At 34.5% G+C, this 16,484-nt stretch overlaps 6 protein-coding genes across 6 annotated transcripts; 2 read left to right on the top strand and 4 right to left on the bottom strand.

Moving 5' to 3' along the window:
• The first annotated feature begins 2,782 nt into the window (after positions 1-2,782).
• LOC120270495 (U-box domain-containing protein 26-like) lies at positions 2,783-3,991 on the top strand. Its single transcript, XM_039277528.1, has one exon. The coding sequence runs from the start codon at positions 2,783-2,785 to the stop codon at positions 3,986-3,988; it is 1,206 nt and encodes a 401-aa protein (XP_039133462.1). The 3' UTR covers positions 3,989-3,991.
• Positions 3,992-4,357: 366 nt separating this feature from the next.
• On the bottom strand, positions 4,358-8,086 carry LOC120270497 (probable protein phosphatase 2C 11). Its single transcript, XM_039277530.1, has 8 exons — positions 7,839-8,086; positions 6,977-7,119; positions 6,606-6,704; positions 6,334-6,492; positions 5,604-5,690; positions 5,432-5,523; positions 5,040-5,111; positions 4,358-4,849 (listed from the first exon to the last, which is right to left on the bottom strand). Exons 1-8 carry the CDS (start codon positions 7,886-7,888, stop codon positions 4,721-4,723), a joined length of 831 nt encoding a protein of 276 aa, XP_039133464.1. The 5' UTR covers positions 7,889-8,086; the 3' UTR covers positions 4,358-4,720.
• A 1,209-nt stretch (positions 8,087-9,295) lies between these two features.
• On the bottom strand, positions 9,296-10,330 carry LOC120270498. Its single transcript, XM_039277531.1, has 3 exons — positions 10,010-10,330; positions 9,766-9,904; positions 9,296-9,650 (listed from the first exon to the last, which is right to left on the bottom strand). The coding sequence occupies exons 1-3, from the start codon at positions 10,298-10,300 to the stop codon at positions 9,466-9,468; spliced, it is 615 nt and encodes a 204-aa protein (XP_039133465.1). The 5' UTR covers positions 10,301-10,330; the 3' UTR covers positions 9,296-9,465.
• An 879-nt stretch (positions 10,331-11,209) lies between these two features.
• Positions 11,210-13,000, top strand: LOC120270502 (probable indole-3-pyruvate monooxygenase YUCCA10). The gene is made up of 4 exons (XM_039277536.1): positions 11,210-12,074; positions 12,184-12,417; positions 12,512-12,634; positions 12,718-13,000. The coding sequence occupies exons 1-4, from the start codon at positions 11,460-11,462 to the stop codon at positions 12,889-12,891; spliced, it is 1,146 nt and encodes a 381-aa protein (XP_039133470.1). The 5' UTR covers positions 11,210-11,459; the 3' UTR covers positions 12,892-13,000.
• A 104-nt stretch (positions 13,001-13,104) lies between these two features.
• Positions 13,105-14,027, bottom strand: LOC120270499 (photosystem I reaction center subunit N, chloroplastic-like). The gene is made up of 3 exons (XM_039277533.1): positions 13,626-14,027; positions 13,428-13,553; positions 13,105-13,317 (listed from the first exon to the last, which is right to left on the bottom strand). Exons 1-3 carry the CDS (start codon positions 13,908-13,910, stop codon positions 13,228-13,230), a joined length of 501 nt encoding a protein of 166 aa, XP_039133467.1. The 5' UTR covers positions 13,911-14,027; the 3' UTR covers positions 13,105-13,227.
• A 781-nt stretch (positions 14,028-14,808) lies between these two features.
• LOC120270767 (probable indole-3-pyruvate monooxygenase YUCCA10) lies at positions 14,809-16,266 on the bottom strand. Its single transcript, XM_039277836.1, has 4 exons — positions 15,652-16,266; positions 15,302-15,535; positions 15,107-15,229; positions 14,809-14,991 (listed from the first exon to the last, which is right to left on the bottom strand). Exons 1-4 carry the CDS (start codon positions 16,264-16,266, stop codon positions 14,809-14,811), a joined length of 1,155 nt encoding a protein of 384 aa, XP_039133770.1.
• Between the last annotated feature and the right edge of the window lie 218 nt (positions 16,267-16,484).

The raw sequence follows: 16,484 nt of genomic DNA, 5'->3' as shown, positions 1-16,484 counted from the left end.
TTTTTTTATGGTAAATGTCTCCACTTTTATAGTATATAATTGATGTTCATGATTTGACTTTTTTTAAAAAAATAATAACTTTCAACTTAAATGTGGTTTTATGGTAAATCCAACTTAAATAGTTGTTTTTGATTTTTATTTTATCTTAATATTAGATTATTATTATACATATATCATGTGAAATTTTGCGTTTATGTTTGCTTTATCATGCTAAGACAAATCATTTATTTTATAATATTATCTCATATGTACCTGCATCACTTTTGGAGTTATTAAATTCTTTTCGATTGAGTTTTAGGTGAATTGAATTATTATTTTATATATTTATAATAGGTGAATCTTCTGGTGTTATATTCTATGACTTTATTTTATAATTAAATTTATATTTTTGGTGATTTTAAGCTCACAGTTACACCATAAAACAATAAATTTGACTGATCTTAATACTATTTAAAAAAAAAAATTGTGACGTTTTTTGTCCGTCAAACAATATTTCTAATATACGAAACTAAGGTGATTCATAGCATATCATTGTCTAATATGTAACTTGATAAACATAAATTATCTCTAGTTCAACTTGAGTCTCTATCATATTCAATTAAAAAAATTTCCTAAGTTTCATTTTCTTACTTTTCTTCAAAAACACGAGTCTACAAGAATGCTTGTTTGATCAAAAAACTAAGAAAGTGGAAAAACCCAATCAAAAACCAAAAACAATGAAGTCTTACAAAGAGAGATCAAATCAATCTTTTAATAAATGTGTAATTACCTATATGATCTCAATTACATTTAGAAAAAGATGGAAACAAAGTTGTTGTCAAGTAAACATATCTTTCATTTTTTCATTTATACACATTTAATCCAAACACTCACAAAAAATGTAAATAAATAGTTTTCAAAGACTAATCTATACTACACTTTCCAAAAATTCTCCATTCAAAGAGTTTACCACTTTCTTTCCAATAAAATATAATAAATAAAGGACCACCACTTTGTAAGAAAGTGAACGACTTGAATGCTATCAAATCCAATCTATGTGCCAACTTGCATTGATTTTTGTCTAGGTATGTGTCTTCTAAATATTGACAAATCACTATGGAGTATTGCATACAATTTTATTTTTATTTTATTTTTCAATAAGATTATTTGCACATTTATAAAAATATTTTTCTTCAAAAAAATAAATAAATTTAGAAACTTCATATTTTTATAAAATATGTGATGATTTTGACCGAAAATAAATGAAGTCTCATGCAAGTTGAAGGAGAGAACATTAGCATGTAATTGTGTGAAATTGAAATGGACCCATTGGTTTTGAAGGAAGGAGGCGCAATAATGAACACTAACATTATGAAAGAGTTGTCATAAAACTATATAGGCCCTTTTGAACACTATCTTGTCTGCCATTTGAATTCAAAGACATCACATTTTTAAGATTTCTATGAAATTTCTTACTCAATTATAGTTTTAGTGGTGTAGTTTTGAAGACTAGTTGTGATTTGAATAATTGAGCTTGTTTTTTTGTGGATTTGATTACATTAGTAATACTCATCTGAATGGTTGGGATTTAATTATTGTTTATTCATGATAATTAATCACAATGACTTAGACCATTGAATAAAAATACATTGTGATGATAGAAAATCATTGCTCTAATGTCATTTATGGATGTTATTAGTGTTATATCAGTTGAATCATATAATTATAATCAATGTTTTAATTTGTTCAAACTTGTTTAATTAAAAAAAAATTTACACCAAAATTTTATATTAGAGTAGGTAAATTAAGCTTAAACAAATAGAAGTTCACTTGATAAAATTTGATAAAATAATATATATATATATATATATGAATAAGAACTTAATAGTTATTTTTTTAAGTGACTTTGGATGCCATTTAATATATAATAATATGACATATATGAATATTTTATTCAGTTAGTTCAGTCGATGTGAAATTTAAATTTTTTTTTTTAAAAAAAAAGATGCAACTTAGTCCATGAAATGAATAAATACAAACATTTTCAAAAAGGCTAAACAAATTAATATAATGGCTATCCATGATATGATACATATACTAACATTTTTAGCAATCATAATCCACTAAACATAACTTAACCAACCGGCCTAATCTAAATTTATTAAGCCAATAATAGACTTTCTAAACCAAAGTTTAATGGCTCAAAGTTCCATCAAAAAGTCACCAAAAAGTATTCAATATATTCGGTATATTTGGCCTTTCTCATTCAAACATCCAAATATTACTACCAAATTTCCTTTGAGAAACAGTCTTAAGATTGATAAGTTTGACTGCCAAAAAAATAGACTGAGGACTATCAAAACTGATGATTTGTATGCCCAATTATATCAACAGTTATTCAAATGGTTCTCAAAAGCACAAGGACAAATCAAAAAGCTCATCTTTTTTGTTTGTTTTCTTCTGCTCTTCTTCTTATTCTTCTCCACTAACATCATGCAGCAATTTCATGGTTTCTTGCACTTGTTTTGAAGTTTCATTATCATCAGCAGAAAAAAAAGAGTGAGATCTTTAAATGATTTCTGTTGATTTCTGACAAATATTAGACCAATTAGGTACATTTCTTTTGCTGAAAACAACACTTCATTGGCATGCATTGTTATGGTACTATTCACTTCTTTCATCCACTGAATCATTGTTTTCCTTTTCAATATCTTTGTGTGCATCATTAGTCTTCAGTACATACTGCATTTTAAATACTCATGAGAATTCATGTTTGAATGTTGTTAGATTGAGAAAGAGTTAAATGAGCATTCCTTGGTTCTTCAGATGTCCAATTAGTCTAGACTTGTTCACAGACCCTGTGACTTTGAGCACTGGGCAAACATATGATCGGCCGAGCATTGAGCGGTGGCTCGCCGAAGGCCACTACACTTGCCCGGTGACAATGCAGAGGCTGAATGACACCTCTCTTGTGCCCAACCACACTCTCCGGCATCTCATCGACCGGTGGCTCCTCACCGGTCATGAAACAAAATCAAAACCCATCAACTTCATCAACTCATTGGCTGCATTGAAACTGAACATTCAATCTGCAGAAACCAGCATTGAGACAAAGCTTGAGGCTCTCAAGAAAGTGAGGATCTTGTCAATGGAGTCTGACAATGGACAAGCTTCTCTCATTCAATTAGGCTTCTTTCCATTGTTACTAGACTTCTTGTTTCAAACACCTCAATTAACAACAACAACTACTACTACATATCCAGAGTTGTTCATTGAAGTAGCTCTTGATTGTATCTTGAGTTTATCACCTGAAAAGCATTCAGAGTTCTTGAACATACTCAAGAATGAGTCTTGTTTGGCTTCATTGGGAATTATGTTGGATCAAGGCAATGTGAAGATCAAGACTTGTTTGTGTACTCTTATAGAGACAATAGCTTCAAGTCCAGTGACCAGACAAGTGTGTCTAGCCATGGGACAATCACAAAAGGTTTTGCAAGTGTTGGTTTCCCTTCTGTGTTCAAGTACTGGTATCTGGGCAATGGAGGCTGCGGTGAGAGCCGTATACGGTATATGTATGTTAGAAGCCAACCGTAGCAATTTAGTAGAAGAAGGAGCGATCGACGGGCTTTTTTCATATTTATCATGCAGCGTTCAACGAAATGCCTCACAAGCATTGGCTAGTATTGAGGCTTTGTTAGTAGTGGATGCCGGAAGGAAGTCATTGTTGATGAACGTGAATGCGGTCAGGGTATTGGTGAAGATGGTTTTTGTGGTGAATTCTGATCATGAGGCGAGCGAGCACGCGGTTGGAGCGCTGCTGATCATGTGTTGTGAGACAATGGGTGTGCGAGCAGAAGCGGTGAATGCCGGAGTGTTGAAGCAATTGCTGTTGCTGCTGCAAAGCCAGTGTGGTGTTAAGGCTAAGGCAAAGGCTAGAGCTTTGTTGAAGTTGCTGAGGAGTGTGTGGGCTGAAGATCCAGGGGTTTGTAATTTCTATAATGCAATGTAGTTGTTTTGAAGTGAAAATACTGAATATATACTGTGTTTTGTGTTTGTGAATCTTGTTTAGATATCATCAATATGAAAAGTACATAGGATGGTCACTGATTTTTGTGCAGAAAAAAGTTGGAATGAATGATTTTCATCATCAACAACCACAAATATATATATGAAATTCTAAATTAAAAACTAGCTTTTCTGATGCTTATTTATTTATTTATTTTATGTTTGAGACTTGAGAGAATAAATGTAACAGTATCTCCCAGAGATGCTGTAAATTGTTTTATTATTATTATTATTATTTTTTAAGAATTAATTCCCTGAAGATGATAACATGGCTAAATCATGCATGAAGGAATGAACAGATCACCATTATAAGATTAGGACAAAATAAATTATGAAAGACTTTGCTCTATCATAAACAACAATTATGGCAACAATTGCAAGATACTGCAGCACTGTAACTCCAGTTGATACAGAACTTAAAACCTGAAGATCTGATGCTACTGCACATTCTAGACAACACCAATTAATGGGGCAGAGGCCATACAAAATGCATGAGTACTCTAGGTAGTGAGAATACGTTCATCGTTAAAAGAGCGAAACTTGTTACTCGAGAATTCTTTGCGAGGCCGAGTCTTTCCTGCCTGATCAAGAAGAGAAAAACTTGTGCAGTTGGTCCCTTTTGCCCCTACGGACCTTGCTGTAATTCAGAGGATCGGCTCAAGCAGAGGTTAATAAGTCATGGATTGTTGAAGCGAACCACAATGCATGTAATATTATCACTGCTTCCTCTGTTGTAAGCCTCTTGTATAAGATTTCTGGAAGCTGTCTCGGCATCGGATATTGCCCGAACCATCTCCACAGCTTCCTATTGAACAAACGAAATGTTAATGTTGTTTCAAGTCTTCAAATTCTAGAGTAGATAATTTTTAATAGAGAAAATACTAATTCTTATCCTTTCAATCACACAAGATATTACTTTGGCAATGAATGAAGTTAATCCAAAATACCATTTTAGAATACCACAAGTATGATAGGGCAAAACACTAATATATTACCTTATTAGAGACAACATTCCAAAGTCCGTCACTGGCAATGATAAAAAATTCAACACCTTCAATCTCCTCCTCCTGAAGGGAAAAGGAGTATGTTAGAACACTGCTTTAGCAATATGATGATCCAAAGAAAATAATTCACACGATATTGCGTCAAGTGCTTCCTCGGTCTCTGGGTTACAAGGGCATGGACCTTTACAAACCTACTGGTTCATGATAGACAATTACACTTGATGATGTAAAGTAGATATAGTAGTGAAAGATATTAATATTTAATATTGCAGCACACATCCCTCAATTAAATCTGAATCTCAACGGCTAATTTAATAAAATTTCAACACACTCCAAGGACTTCAGTCTTAATATTTAAAAACAAAAATCAAATGCACACTGACCTGAATTTCTGGTTCAGCAACAACATATGGCTTAAGCATCTTATCTCCAAATGCGCGAGAAACCGCAAGAACACCACCAACACGCCAAGTCCCTTCAGACGTTAATTAGAATTTGAGATACACAGAGAAAGTGCAGATTATACAAAATTGTCAAAAATATTGCATGCTTTACCAGCCCAAATTACAAATCCACCAGCATTTTCAATTCTTTCACGTTCATCCGATCTATCAGGTTTGTGGTCATTAGATAATGGAATTGCTGCAGTATAGAACAATAAGCATCAAACAACCAAGAGAAGAGATATAGGGAGATTGTAAATCAAAACAAATGTAGCAAAGCTGAAACAAAATAAGAAAAACATTTTAAACAAATTTCAGGACAGGAATCAGCTCACAGCTTTTATTGTGAACCTTTCATCTGTAATAACTTTAACACTCTGGGAATAGAAAATGAAGTTGGAAATATATTTCCATGTTAAGCTGGAAACTGGAATGATGAAAAAAAGGATATCTTGCTTCAGATATTCTGGATAAAAATACTGAAAATTTTACTTATGGCCCTACAACATATCTGCCCAATCTAAGAAATCAATTCCTAGGGCAAGCAGAAGTCAATATCTCAAGATTGCCATTTTGCAAACTGAAATCTAATATTGAATACTGCAAAATTCAAACATCATATGAGCTATTTATTTAAGAAAAGACAGAGAGTATTAGACTAACCAATAGTCCCACATCGATTAATTTGGTAAATATTGATCTAAATATGTAAGCCTAGGTCTCTCATCCTATAAGCTTAAGATGAGGTTCCTATCTAACAAAGAGAAGTATTCATTCTACATTTATTACCATAACGACAGCCACAAGTTATTTCTCAGGGTATGTGAAGGAGAATGGCTAACCTGAACCAGACCTACAAGCAACAACTCTGGAATCCCCGACATTTGCGACATAAAGGCGATTGCCTAACAAAACAACTGTTGATGCTGTAGAACCAGCATCTTTAAGCTGCCCTTTGTCTTCATTGAGATAATCAATATCTGTCTGTTTAAACACTTCAACTGAAACCAAAAAAGGTAGAAAACTTAGATAACATTAAAAAAAAACAAAAAAAACAAACCTACAAAAACAGATAGGAAACTAGAAACAGGACTCAAATACAAAAACAACATACCGATAGCTGACTTTGTGTCTTTAACAAAATCTGGATGATTGCTCACATTTTTGAAAAGGTTACTTTTAAGATATTCTGCCACTTGAGAACCTCCATGGCCTACATATTATGTAGACAGAAGATCATAAAAGATTATAAAGAAAAGGTACCTAGAATCCACATACCACTGCCATAATATATGGACTCAAAATTAAATAAAAACTGCAAAGTAATTCTCAGAACATTATAGGTCTCAACATGGAAATACTACTCAACTTATAATCCCATTATACAAATACAGTAGAGAACCCATTATACAATACAAGTACAGTAGAGAAACAAAGCAGGGCAAGCTAATGTAGCAAAAATAAGTCGAAGGAAAATGAGCATACCATCAAAAACACCAAAAAATGCAACCATCTGACCATCAACTTCAGATATCCTTGTTTCATAGAAATCCTCCATTGATGATCTTTTACCCTTGAAGGAGGAATATCCATAGCTGAATCTTCCGGTTTTATTTCCAGCAAGGAAGCTATAAAACCAAAAACACAACTTAGACCATATTGAATTCATATATTTTTCCAAGCAAACACACAAAAATCGGGCATAAGCTCCAGCCTTTGCAACACAACAATACAAAGAGGATTATTACTGCAGTAAACTTAACCCAAACTTGGTAAACCTCCATAGACCCAAAAAAGATTAAAAAAAAAACAGTGCACACAATATCAACTCCATACATTTTCCAAGCAAACACACAATAATCAGATATAAGCTCAAGCCCTCGCAAATATTCGGGAGGTTATAACAGCAATAAACTGATCCCTAACTCAGAAAAACCTCCACTGCCACTCTCTCTTCCATCTCTTGAGCCCATTAACATTCAATTTTCCTACTCATCTTGTCAAAAAGTTCAAGCTTTTGCATGAAAAGCACCCCATTTCCAATGTGCTACAAAGGTTCACATACTGTGGAGATCAAATTTCACAGCGAAAAATAAACCACAGTTTGATTCCTTCCATCTTCCACCGCAATTATTCCATTTCTCAAAATCCATTCAGTCTTTTACATATCAAACATCGATTTCAACATCAGAATAATTCATTCCAAGGCGCTAATCCACAAATTCCTCATCTAAAACAAAAACATCAAACTCCTACGAAATTCAAATAAAGATTGAGCTAGAACAGATAGCAGAGGATTACAAGAAATCAAAGAACAAGAGATCAGGGAAGGCAAAAGAAAGAAGACCTGATTCCTCCACCACTGAAGAGCGCGTCAGGATCCGGTTTCAGCATCATCAGTTGGACCTCCTCATCGGCGACAGCAGCGGCCAAAGAAAGTCAGTACCAGGCGGCGGCGGATGACGGCGGCCGGAACCCAATCTGGATCCCTGTGAGAGCCTGGCAAACGCGTAAAAGAAGGATTTTTTTTTCGTTTTGCTTCTCGCCGTTGGAGCTGGAGATAGGAAACGATGATGCATCATCTGGCAACGCGCTTTTTCTAATCTTTTCAGTCTTCAGATATGTTTTTTTTTTTTATTTCATTTTAAAAATTCCCCCTTGAAATTTATTATAATAATTACAAAGTTTATATTTTTATTATGGTGATTGGCAATACTTACACACCCCCATGTAAAAATAATTTTTGCTTATAAAGTGGGTAATTTGTATACACTTAAAATATTATAATTTAATTTTAAAATCAAATAAAAAATTTTAGCTAACTTATATATGGATATTATTAAACAAACCATTTTATAACTTTTTTCTGTAAAAATTCAAACAGGTTTTGGGAATATAAAAATATGATTGTAATCAAAGTTTTGTAATTCGAGTTCATGCGCTTGATTTTGAGCCCCCATGTCTTTCGTCAATAAATATAAGATATCATAAAAATTATCTCTTGATTTTTCAATTCATGTTGTTTGACTTATTAGCATTAGAGCTATTATTTAAAGTCATCATAAGAAATTTGAGCAAGAATGACAACCATGTGATATAGATGATATCACATGGGTCAATCACTGGACTGCAAATACACTGCCTAATAACATTGCTTTAATGTAAAGAGTCTAAGTAGTTGGATTTAATAAACAAGATACTGCTGATATATGGCTTCAAGCCTTCAACTTGGGGTACAGATACACTGCATATAAACTCCAAACATAATAACATCATACCACCAACAAGGATGGATGCACCAAGAGATGCGGTGATCTGTTAGAGACTAAGGTACTTACTAATAACAATTGGTTCATATCACATGCATGAGCATCTACACAATGCATAGTTTATTTCCTTGTAAGCAAGAGCATGGATACAATGGAAAAACAGAGCACAGAGCATAAACACAATGTAATTATTTACTATCTGCCACTGAATGCATAGTAGAAACAGACATCAAGCAACATGATCAAGGACATACCTCCAATAGCTAGGAGTGGATACATCAGAAGTTGTGCCAATTGCTTGATAGCTATAAACAAAATCATTCCCAGACAGCACAAATCAACTTGTTGTAAACACATGAGCAAGAAACAGAATAGAGGAGAGTCTGGTTGGCATTGAACAAGATCAACTAAAGTTTATAAGCTCTTCCAAGCAATGGTTGCTTCATTTATTGATGTCATATATTACTCCATCCACACATAAAGCTACCAATAAAAGAGAAGGATAAAAGGCAGCAATTTCCAAACACTCCAGGCAGAAGGAGCAAACTGTTTATATTATGCATGTATATATATATACACATGACTATAAACATTTGTATTGAAGATCTCCACAGTGAGATACATGACAGAAATTTTTATGCATAAGAAATGCAGCAGGAGTATGAACAAGAAGAGTAGAGATACAGAACTGAAGACAAAAAGGGCTTATGTGAGTGTGATGAAGTGTTGCAATGAACTAACCAAGCTGGGAGGCCAGTGCCTGGTCTCTCTCACATATGAGATGTCAGTGTAATGAGGATCCAAAAGAGTGGCAATTGTGAACTGGTTTTCAGCAAGCAATGGTGAATGCTTGTCAGCATACAATGCAGCAGCAAGAGCTGCATGAATCTCTGCAGGAACAACAACAACAACAACAATAACATGAACCAATTCAAACAAACAGAGATTTTACTTGATGCCATGCCACTCTACACAAATTCAAATTCAACAGATAGAAAGCTATACCTGGATAGCCCTTCAGAGATATGGAAACATCCTCCATCTCAGCAATGGCTTCATCTCGATCACCGACTTCATACAACGCTAAAGCCCTTCCAACTCTAGCGTACTCCGTAAAAGCCAAGTCCTTGTAATCTTTTATCACCTAGAGAGAGGACGAAATTGAAAATCCAAACCCTAAAAATCGCAACTTGGAAAACTCCATCAAAAGAAAAAAGAAGAGGAATTGGGATTGAGTGTGAGTGAGCACCAGAGAGAAGGAATCAAGAGCTCGGGAGAAGTCACCGTGAGCCTGGAAATCTCGGGCGAGGTCGAGGAGGCTGACGGCCTCGGCGACGCGGAGGGAGAGCTCGGCGCTGGCATTCTTCTCGGACTCCGAGACAGGGTTGAAGGGCGGCGGAGGGGAGGCGGCGAGGGAGGTTGGAAGAGGGAGGAAGGGGGAGGAGAGGAGGAGGAGGAGGCTCCGGCGGCGCCGGGAAGGGCGGCCGGGAGGGGAGAGAGAAGAACAGAGGAGAGGACGATGGAGGTTCGTGGTGCTCATGGCTCATCGCGGGCTTGGGATCGTTCGAAGTTTCTGGCCTTATATTTTTGGGTTCGGACCCAACTGCGAACTGATTTGGTTGAACCAACTCCGGTTGGGTCTACAATAATTGTTACCATTAATTGTTTCGTTACTTTAATATATATATATATATATGGGAGTATATTTTTTGTATTTATAAATTCATGTTTATTAGTTTTGGAAATTTATATATATACCGTGATTATATTACTTGTTTATTTATTTTGGTAGTAGATATATAGGTCAAATTAATCATTCGGCAAAATTTTTTAATTTAATCAGTTAATATTGAAGGATTCTGGACAATCACTGTATGGTCTAGTGGTAAGTCATTTGAATGGTTGATGAGTGATGCATGGCTGAATCTCTAGTGTTGTAGTATTATACCATATGCTCTATTCCTGCAGAGTTGCCAAGAACATAGATTTATTATTGTTGCTGAATTGTGATTCATGATATATCATTTTTAGCATTAATATATTATTTCTGGCACATGTCATCATTGCCCAGGGTATTAGACAGCTAATAAATCTTTAATGATCATTAAATTATCATAACTGGTGTCATACTGTACATGTTTATTTTTATGACAACTCTTTGAGGCGGCCATTGGTGTATTTTAAATATATATATATTGAAAGATTTAATTTTAATTTATAAATAACCAAAATAGTTCCATTAAATCAAAATTTTTAAGTGAAGCATTCATAAGGTCACAATGTCACATTGAGAGCAATGAAATGCAAAACAAATGCATATCAATACATAATATTCAAATCAAAATTAATATCAAATTAAAGTAACACCCAAACATTGAGATGGCCAAGCAGTTATTCCAACTTCATCATGAACTTCTCTAACTTCAATATGTTCATACATCAAATTAATAAAACAACCCTAATTTTAGGAAAACATCAAACAATCTCTTGAGCATTAAAGCTGGCATTGTTATGTCACAGTGCTTTCAAAACCTAAACATGGCAACCTAACCAGTTACAACAACACACTATCTTGAGCCAATATATATTTATAGTACCTTGCTAAATCAATAACTAAAAAAACAAGATGTTAATATAACATAACCATGCAATTAATAAACATGAGATGAAGAAAGCTTACTCTCTTTCATAGAAAACAAATGATGAAGGAGGTGGTGATCGTCGGAGCCGGTCCGGCAGGGCTCGCCGTGGCGGCATGTCTCAATAGCTTCTCCATACCAAACATCATATTTGAGAAAGAAGATTGCATTGCTTCTCTTTGGAAGAAGAAGGCATATGATAGACTCAAGCTTCATCTTGCCAAAGATTTCTGTTCACTGCCATTGATGCCACATTCAAAGACCACACCTACTTTCATTCCCAAGGATCAATTCATCCAATACTTAGATCATTATGCAAAGCATTTCATGATTAATCCTGTATTTTGCACTGAGGTGGAGTCTGCAAGATGTGTGATGAATGAGAGATCACACAAATGGGTTATAATGACCAGGAATAAGATCACAGGTGAGGTGCATGAACACATGTCCAACTTCTTGGTTGTTGCCACCGGAGAGAACTCTGAGGGTATCATCCCGGAGGTTGCTGGGCTTGAGAGCTTCGCCGGAGAAGTCATGCACTCATCGGAGTATAAGTCCGGCGCCGGCTTTGAAGGGAAGAGAGTTCTTGTTGTTGGGAGTGGTAACTCTGGCATGGAGATTGCTTATGATCTCTCAAACTTTGGAGCCATGACTTCCATTTCCATACGTAGTCCGGTGTGCTTTTCTTATATATTGATAAAAAGTCATTAATTGAATTAGTTAAATTATGATGTTTATGCATATATATAATACACGTATCGCATGCATGCATGCATGCATGCAGGTCCACGTGATGACCAAAGAGATGATATATTTAGGGATGGTGCTTGTGAAATACTTGCCAGTTAAGCTGGTGGATGTCCTTCTTGTCATACTTGCAAGATTGAAGTATGGAGATTTATCTAAGTATGGGATTGTCAGACCAAAGAATGGGCCATTAACCAATAAGATATCAACTGGTAAATCTGCAGTCATTGATGTTGGTACTGTTCACAATATCAAAACAGGAGAGATTAAGGTACGTGCATGGATAAATAGATTGATTAATTGATTAATTAAATGTGCTTATGTTTATACACTATATATATATATATATATATATATGTAAACAGGTTGTGAAAGGGTTGTTGAGCATTAGAGGGAATGAGGTGGTGTTCACAGATGACAAGTCATACCATTTTGATGCTATAGTGTTTGCAACTGGTTACAAAAGCACTGCAAACACTTGGTTGAAGGTGATTCATAGTTTTTATATACTTAATTAAATGCTTTATTATGATCAAATTGGGATATTAAAATGTGGACATGTACATCATAGGATGGTGGCTACCTATTAAATGAAGAAGGATTTCCAAAACAGAGCTTTCCAAAACATTGGAAAGGAATGAATGGAGTATACTGTGCAGGGCTTGCAAGAAGAGGATTGGATGGAGTCTCCATGGATGCTCAAAATATTGCTAATGATATCAAGGAGCAAATTAAGTGTTCCTAAGCTTTTTGTGGTGTGATGTGTTTGAAGCTTAATTTCGTTATGGAATCAAATTAAATAAATGGTGTTCCTTTACATCTTAACAAAATTGAGTTTGAATATCACCTTCCTCATCATAGATTTTACCATAATTAATTTGTTTAGTCAGTTATGTACGTACAAGGTAATCCATTAAATTCAACAGGTGCTTAACATGCAAATTAATTCATAGATAAATGATAGAAAATTTTTTACTCACAGCCTATGCATGAAGATTCAAATTGAGAGTAAATTAATTTATTACAACAAGAAAATAAAATTGATTACATTACATTACATTAAAGTAAATTAAGTTGTTGATCACCATTTCCAGAAAACATTTGATCCACACTTGAACTTATCCTTTCCTTCACATTCAATCTCCAAATCATCACTGATGAATGGCACTTTCTACAACACCAAAAAACAAAGAAAAAAAACATGATAATTAGCGAGATCTTCAACACTAATTACATCATTTAAATGCATATTAATTATAAAGTTGATTAATTATCTCATACCTTCTGTTTAGCAAGATCTTGACATCCAGTGAAATTCTCCGGGAACTTGCACGTGCCAAACTCCACAGTATATGCACGTGCGAAGTTTGCTCCAGTAGTAGCCAACCTCTTCTTATCATTCAATTCCTTCATAAAAAAAATTCACAAAGATTCAAGCTCTAATACCATTTCTAATGAAAGCATGCAAATAGAACTTACCTTATTAGCTTTGCTTTTCTCAAGATATTCATCGAAGATGCTAGCATTTGCCGACGAAGTCGAGGCCGAAAAGAGAGCACCAGCCAGGAATAGAAGTGCCACTCTTCTTCCTTCACTTCCTTTGGTTTTCTTTGTCTCGACGACGGTGTGAGCTTGTTGAGCTTTGATAACGAGCAGCTTAGTAGTAACTGGAGGAGATGATATTGAAGCAAGCTTCAAACTCATGTCTGAACCACTAGATAGCACATAGTTGCAAGCTAAGACACTAGAGTTCATTGCAGCCATGTCTCTAGCTTGAGAACACTTAGAAATTTGAGTGTGTTTGTGAAAGGGAAAAAGAAAGAGAGGAAGGAGGTTGTTTGAAAAAAAAGTTTTGAGGTTGTGGATGAAATGGAGAAGATTGTGGTTGGAGTGTGGATAAGGTGAGAACTTTTCTCAATGGTGGGATTTAGATTTTCCAAAGATTGGTGGGCACCATATATATACCCCTGCTCAGTTCTCATCCACAAATATATATGTATATATATATATATATATATATAGAAAAGGGTTTATGTGGACTTACACAGACGTCTACAGACAACAATAGTAGAATTAAGATAATGCACAGTGAGAGTTAATCTTGTGAAAATACTATTTATCTCACTTTTTTATTGTACACTGTTCATAAGCACAGTGTTACCGTTCATTGAAAAGTGCAAAACCGTTGGATTGAAATCCAACGGCCCAGAGCAAAGTTCACAGATTACGAATCTGTGAACATGTGTATAGGATCGATGTTCATATATATATATATATATATATATATATATATATATATATATATATATATATATATATATACTCCTTCTATTTTTATTTAAGAAAAATTATATTTCAAAATAATTGTCATTGTATAGTACCAAAGTCATATTTATTTATTTTTTAAAATTTTATTTTTTTTAATTTTTTAAGTTATATAAATAAGGAGTTTTTAAGAATGGAATAGTTTAGTAATCATTCATTTTTATTCTAAATTTTGAAAAAAAAATTTAATATTATCTTTAATTTTTGTATAAAATCATTTAACAACAAGTATTTGGGAATAGAAGGAGTTTATATTATATTTATGACATTAAATTTAGGGATCATATATATATTATGGACATGCAAGTACATCATATATACAGAACAAAGACATGAATCATTCATTAGCTATTGTATTAATTTGCTCCTTGATATCATTAGCAATGTTTTGAGCATCCATGGAGACTCCATCCAATCCTCTTCTTGCAAGCCCTGCACAGTATACTCCATTCATTCCTTTCCAATGTTTTGGAAAGCTCTGCTTTGGCAATCCTTCTTCATTTAATAAGCAGCCACCATCCTATATTTGATATACATGCATGTCCACATATTAATTTAATATCCCAATTTGATCATAAATAAAACATTTAAGATATATATATATATATATATATATATATATAACTATGAATCACCTTCAACCAAGTGTTTGCAGTGCTTTTATAACCAGTTGCAAATATTATAGCATCAAAATGGTATGATTTGCCATCAGTGAACAATACCTCATTCCCTCTAATACTCAACAACCCTTTCACAACCTGTTTATATATTCAGTATATATATATATTATAGACCATTTAATTAGTTAATCAATCAATCTATTCACGTACCTTAATCTCTCCTGTTTTAATCTTGTGAACAGTACCAACGTCAATAACAGCAGATTTACCAGTTGAAATCTTGATGGTTAATGGCCCGTTCTTTGGTCTAACAATCCCATATTTGGATAAATCTCCGTACTTTAATTTTGCAAGCATGACAAGAAGACCATCCACCACTTTAACTGGTAAGTACTTCACAAGCACCATCCCTAAATATATCATCTCTTTGCTCATCACGTGGACCTGCATGCATGCATGCATGCAACGATACGTGTATCATATGCATAAACAACATAGTATATTAATTAAACTAATTCAATTAATGACTTTATATCAATATATAAGAAATTAAAGCACACCGGACTACGTATGGAAATGGAAGTCATGGCTCCAAAATTTGAGAGATCATAAGCAACCTCCATGCCAGAATTACCACTCCCAACAACAAGAACTCTCTTCCCTTCAAAGCCGGCACCGGACTTATACTCCGATGAGTGCATGACTTCTCCGGCGAAGCTCTCAAGCCCAACAACCTCCGGAATGATACCCTCAGAGTTCTCTCCGGTGGCAACAACCAAGAAGTTAGACATGTGTTCATGCACCTCACCTGTGATCTTATTCCTGGTCATTATAACCCATTTGTGTGATCTCTCATTCATCACACATCTTGCAGACTCCACCTCAGTGCAAAATACAGGATTAATCATGAAATGCTTTGCATAATGATCTAAGTATTGGATGAATTGATCCTTGGGAATGAAAGTAGGTGTGGTCTTTGAATGTGGCATCAATGGCAGTGAACAGAAATCTTTGGCAAGATGAAGCTTGAGTCTATCATATGCCTTCTTCTTCCAAAGAGAAGCAATGCAATCTTCTTTCTCAAATATGATGTTTGGTATGGAGAAGCTATTGAGACATGCCGCCACGGCGAGCCCTGCCGGACCGGCTCCGATGATCACCACCTCCTTCTTCATTTGTGTACTTATCCGTTAGTACAAGTACATATGATTTGAATGAAGTGCAAGTGCAATGCATGCAATGTACATTGTCTTTATCATTTTTTAGTTACCATTTTTTTAGGACTTTGGATATGTTTGAATCTTAAAACAAGTTATTTGGATAATCTGACTTGGAAAAGCTTATCTTTTTTTTTTCTTTTTAACTCTCCTGTGAAATTATTCAAAGACTGAAT

This window comes from Dioscorea cayenensis, chromosome 10, assembly GCF_009730915.1.
Source record: "Dioscorea cayenensis subsp. rotundata cultivar TDr96_F1 chromosome 10, TDr96_F1_v2_PseudoChromosome.rev07_lg8_w22 25.fasta, whole genome shotgun sequence".
In the NCBI taxonomy this organism is placed as follows: domain Eukaryota; kingdom Viridiplantae; phylum Streptophyta; class Magnoliopsida; order Dioscoreales; family Dioscoreaceae; genus Dioscorea; species Dioscorea cayenensis.
The sequence above is the reverse complement of the archived record's forward strand: the minus strand, read 5'-3'. Positions and strand labels throughout refer to the sequence as shown.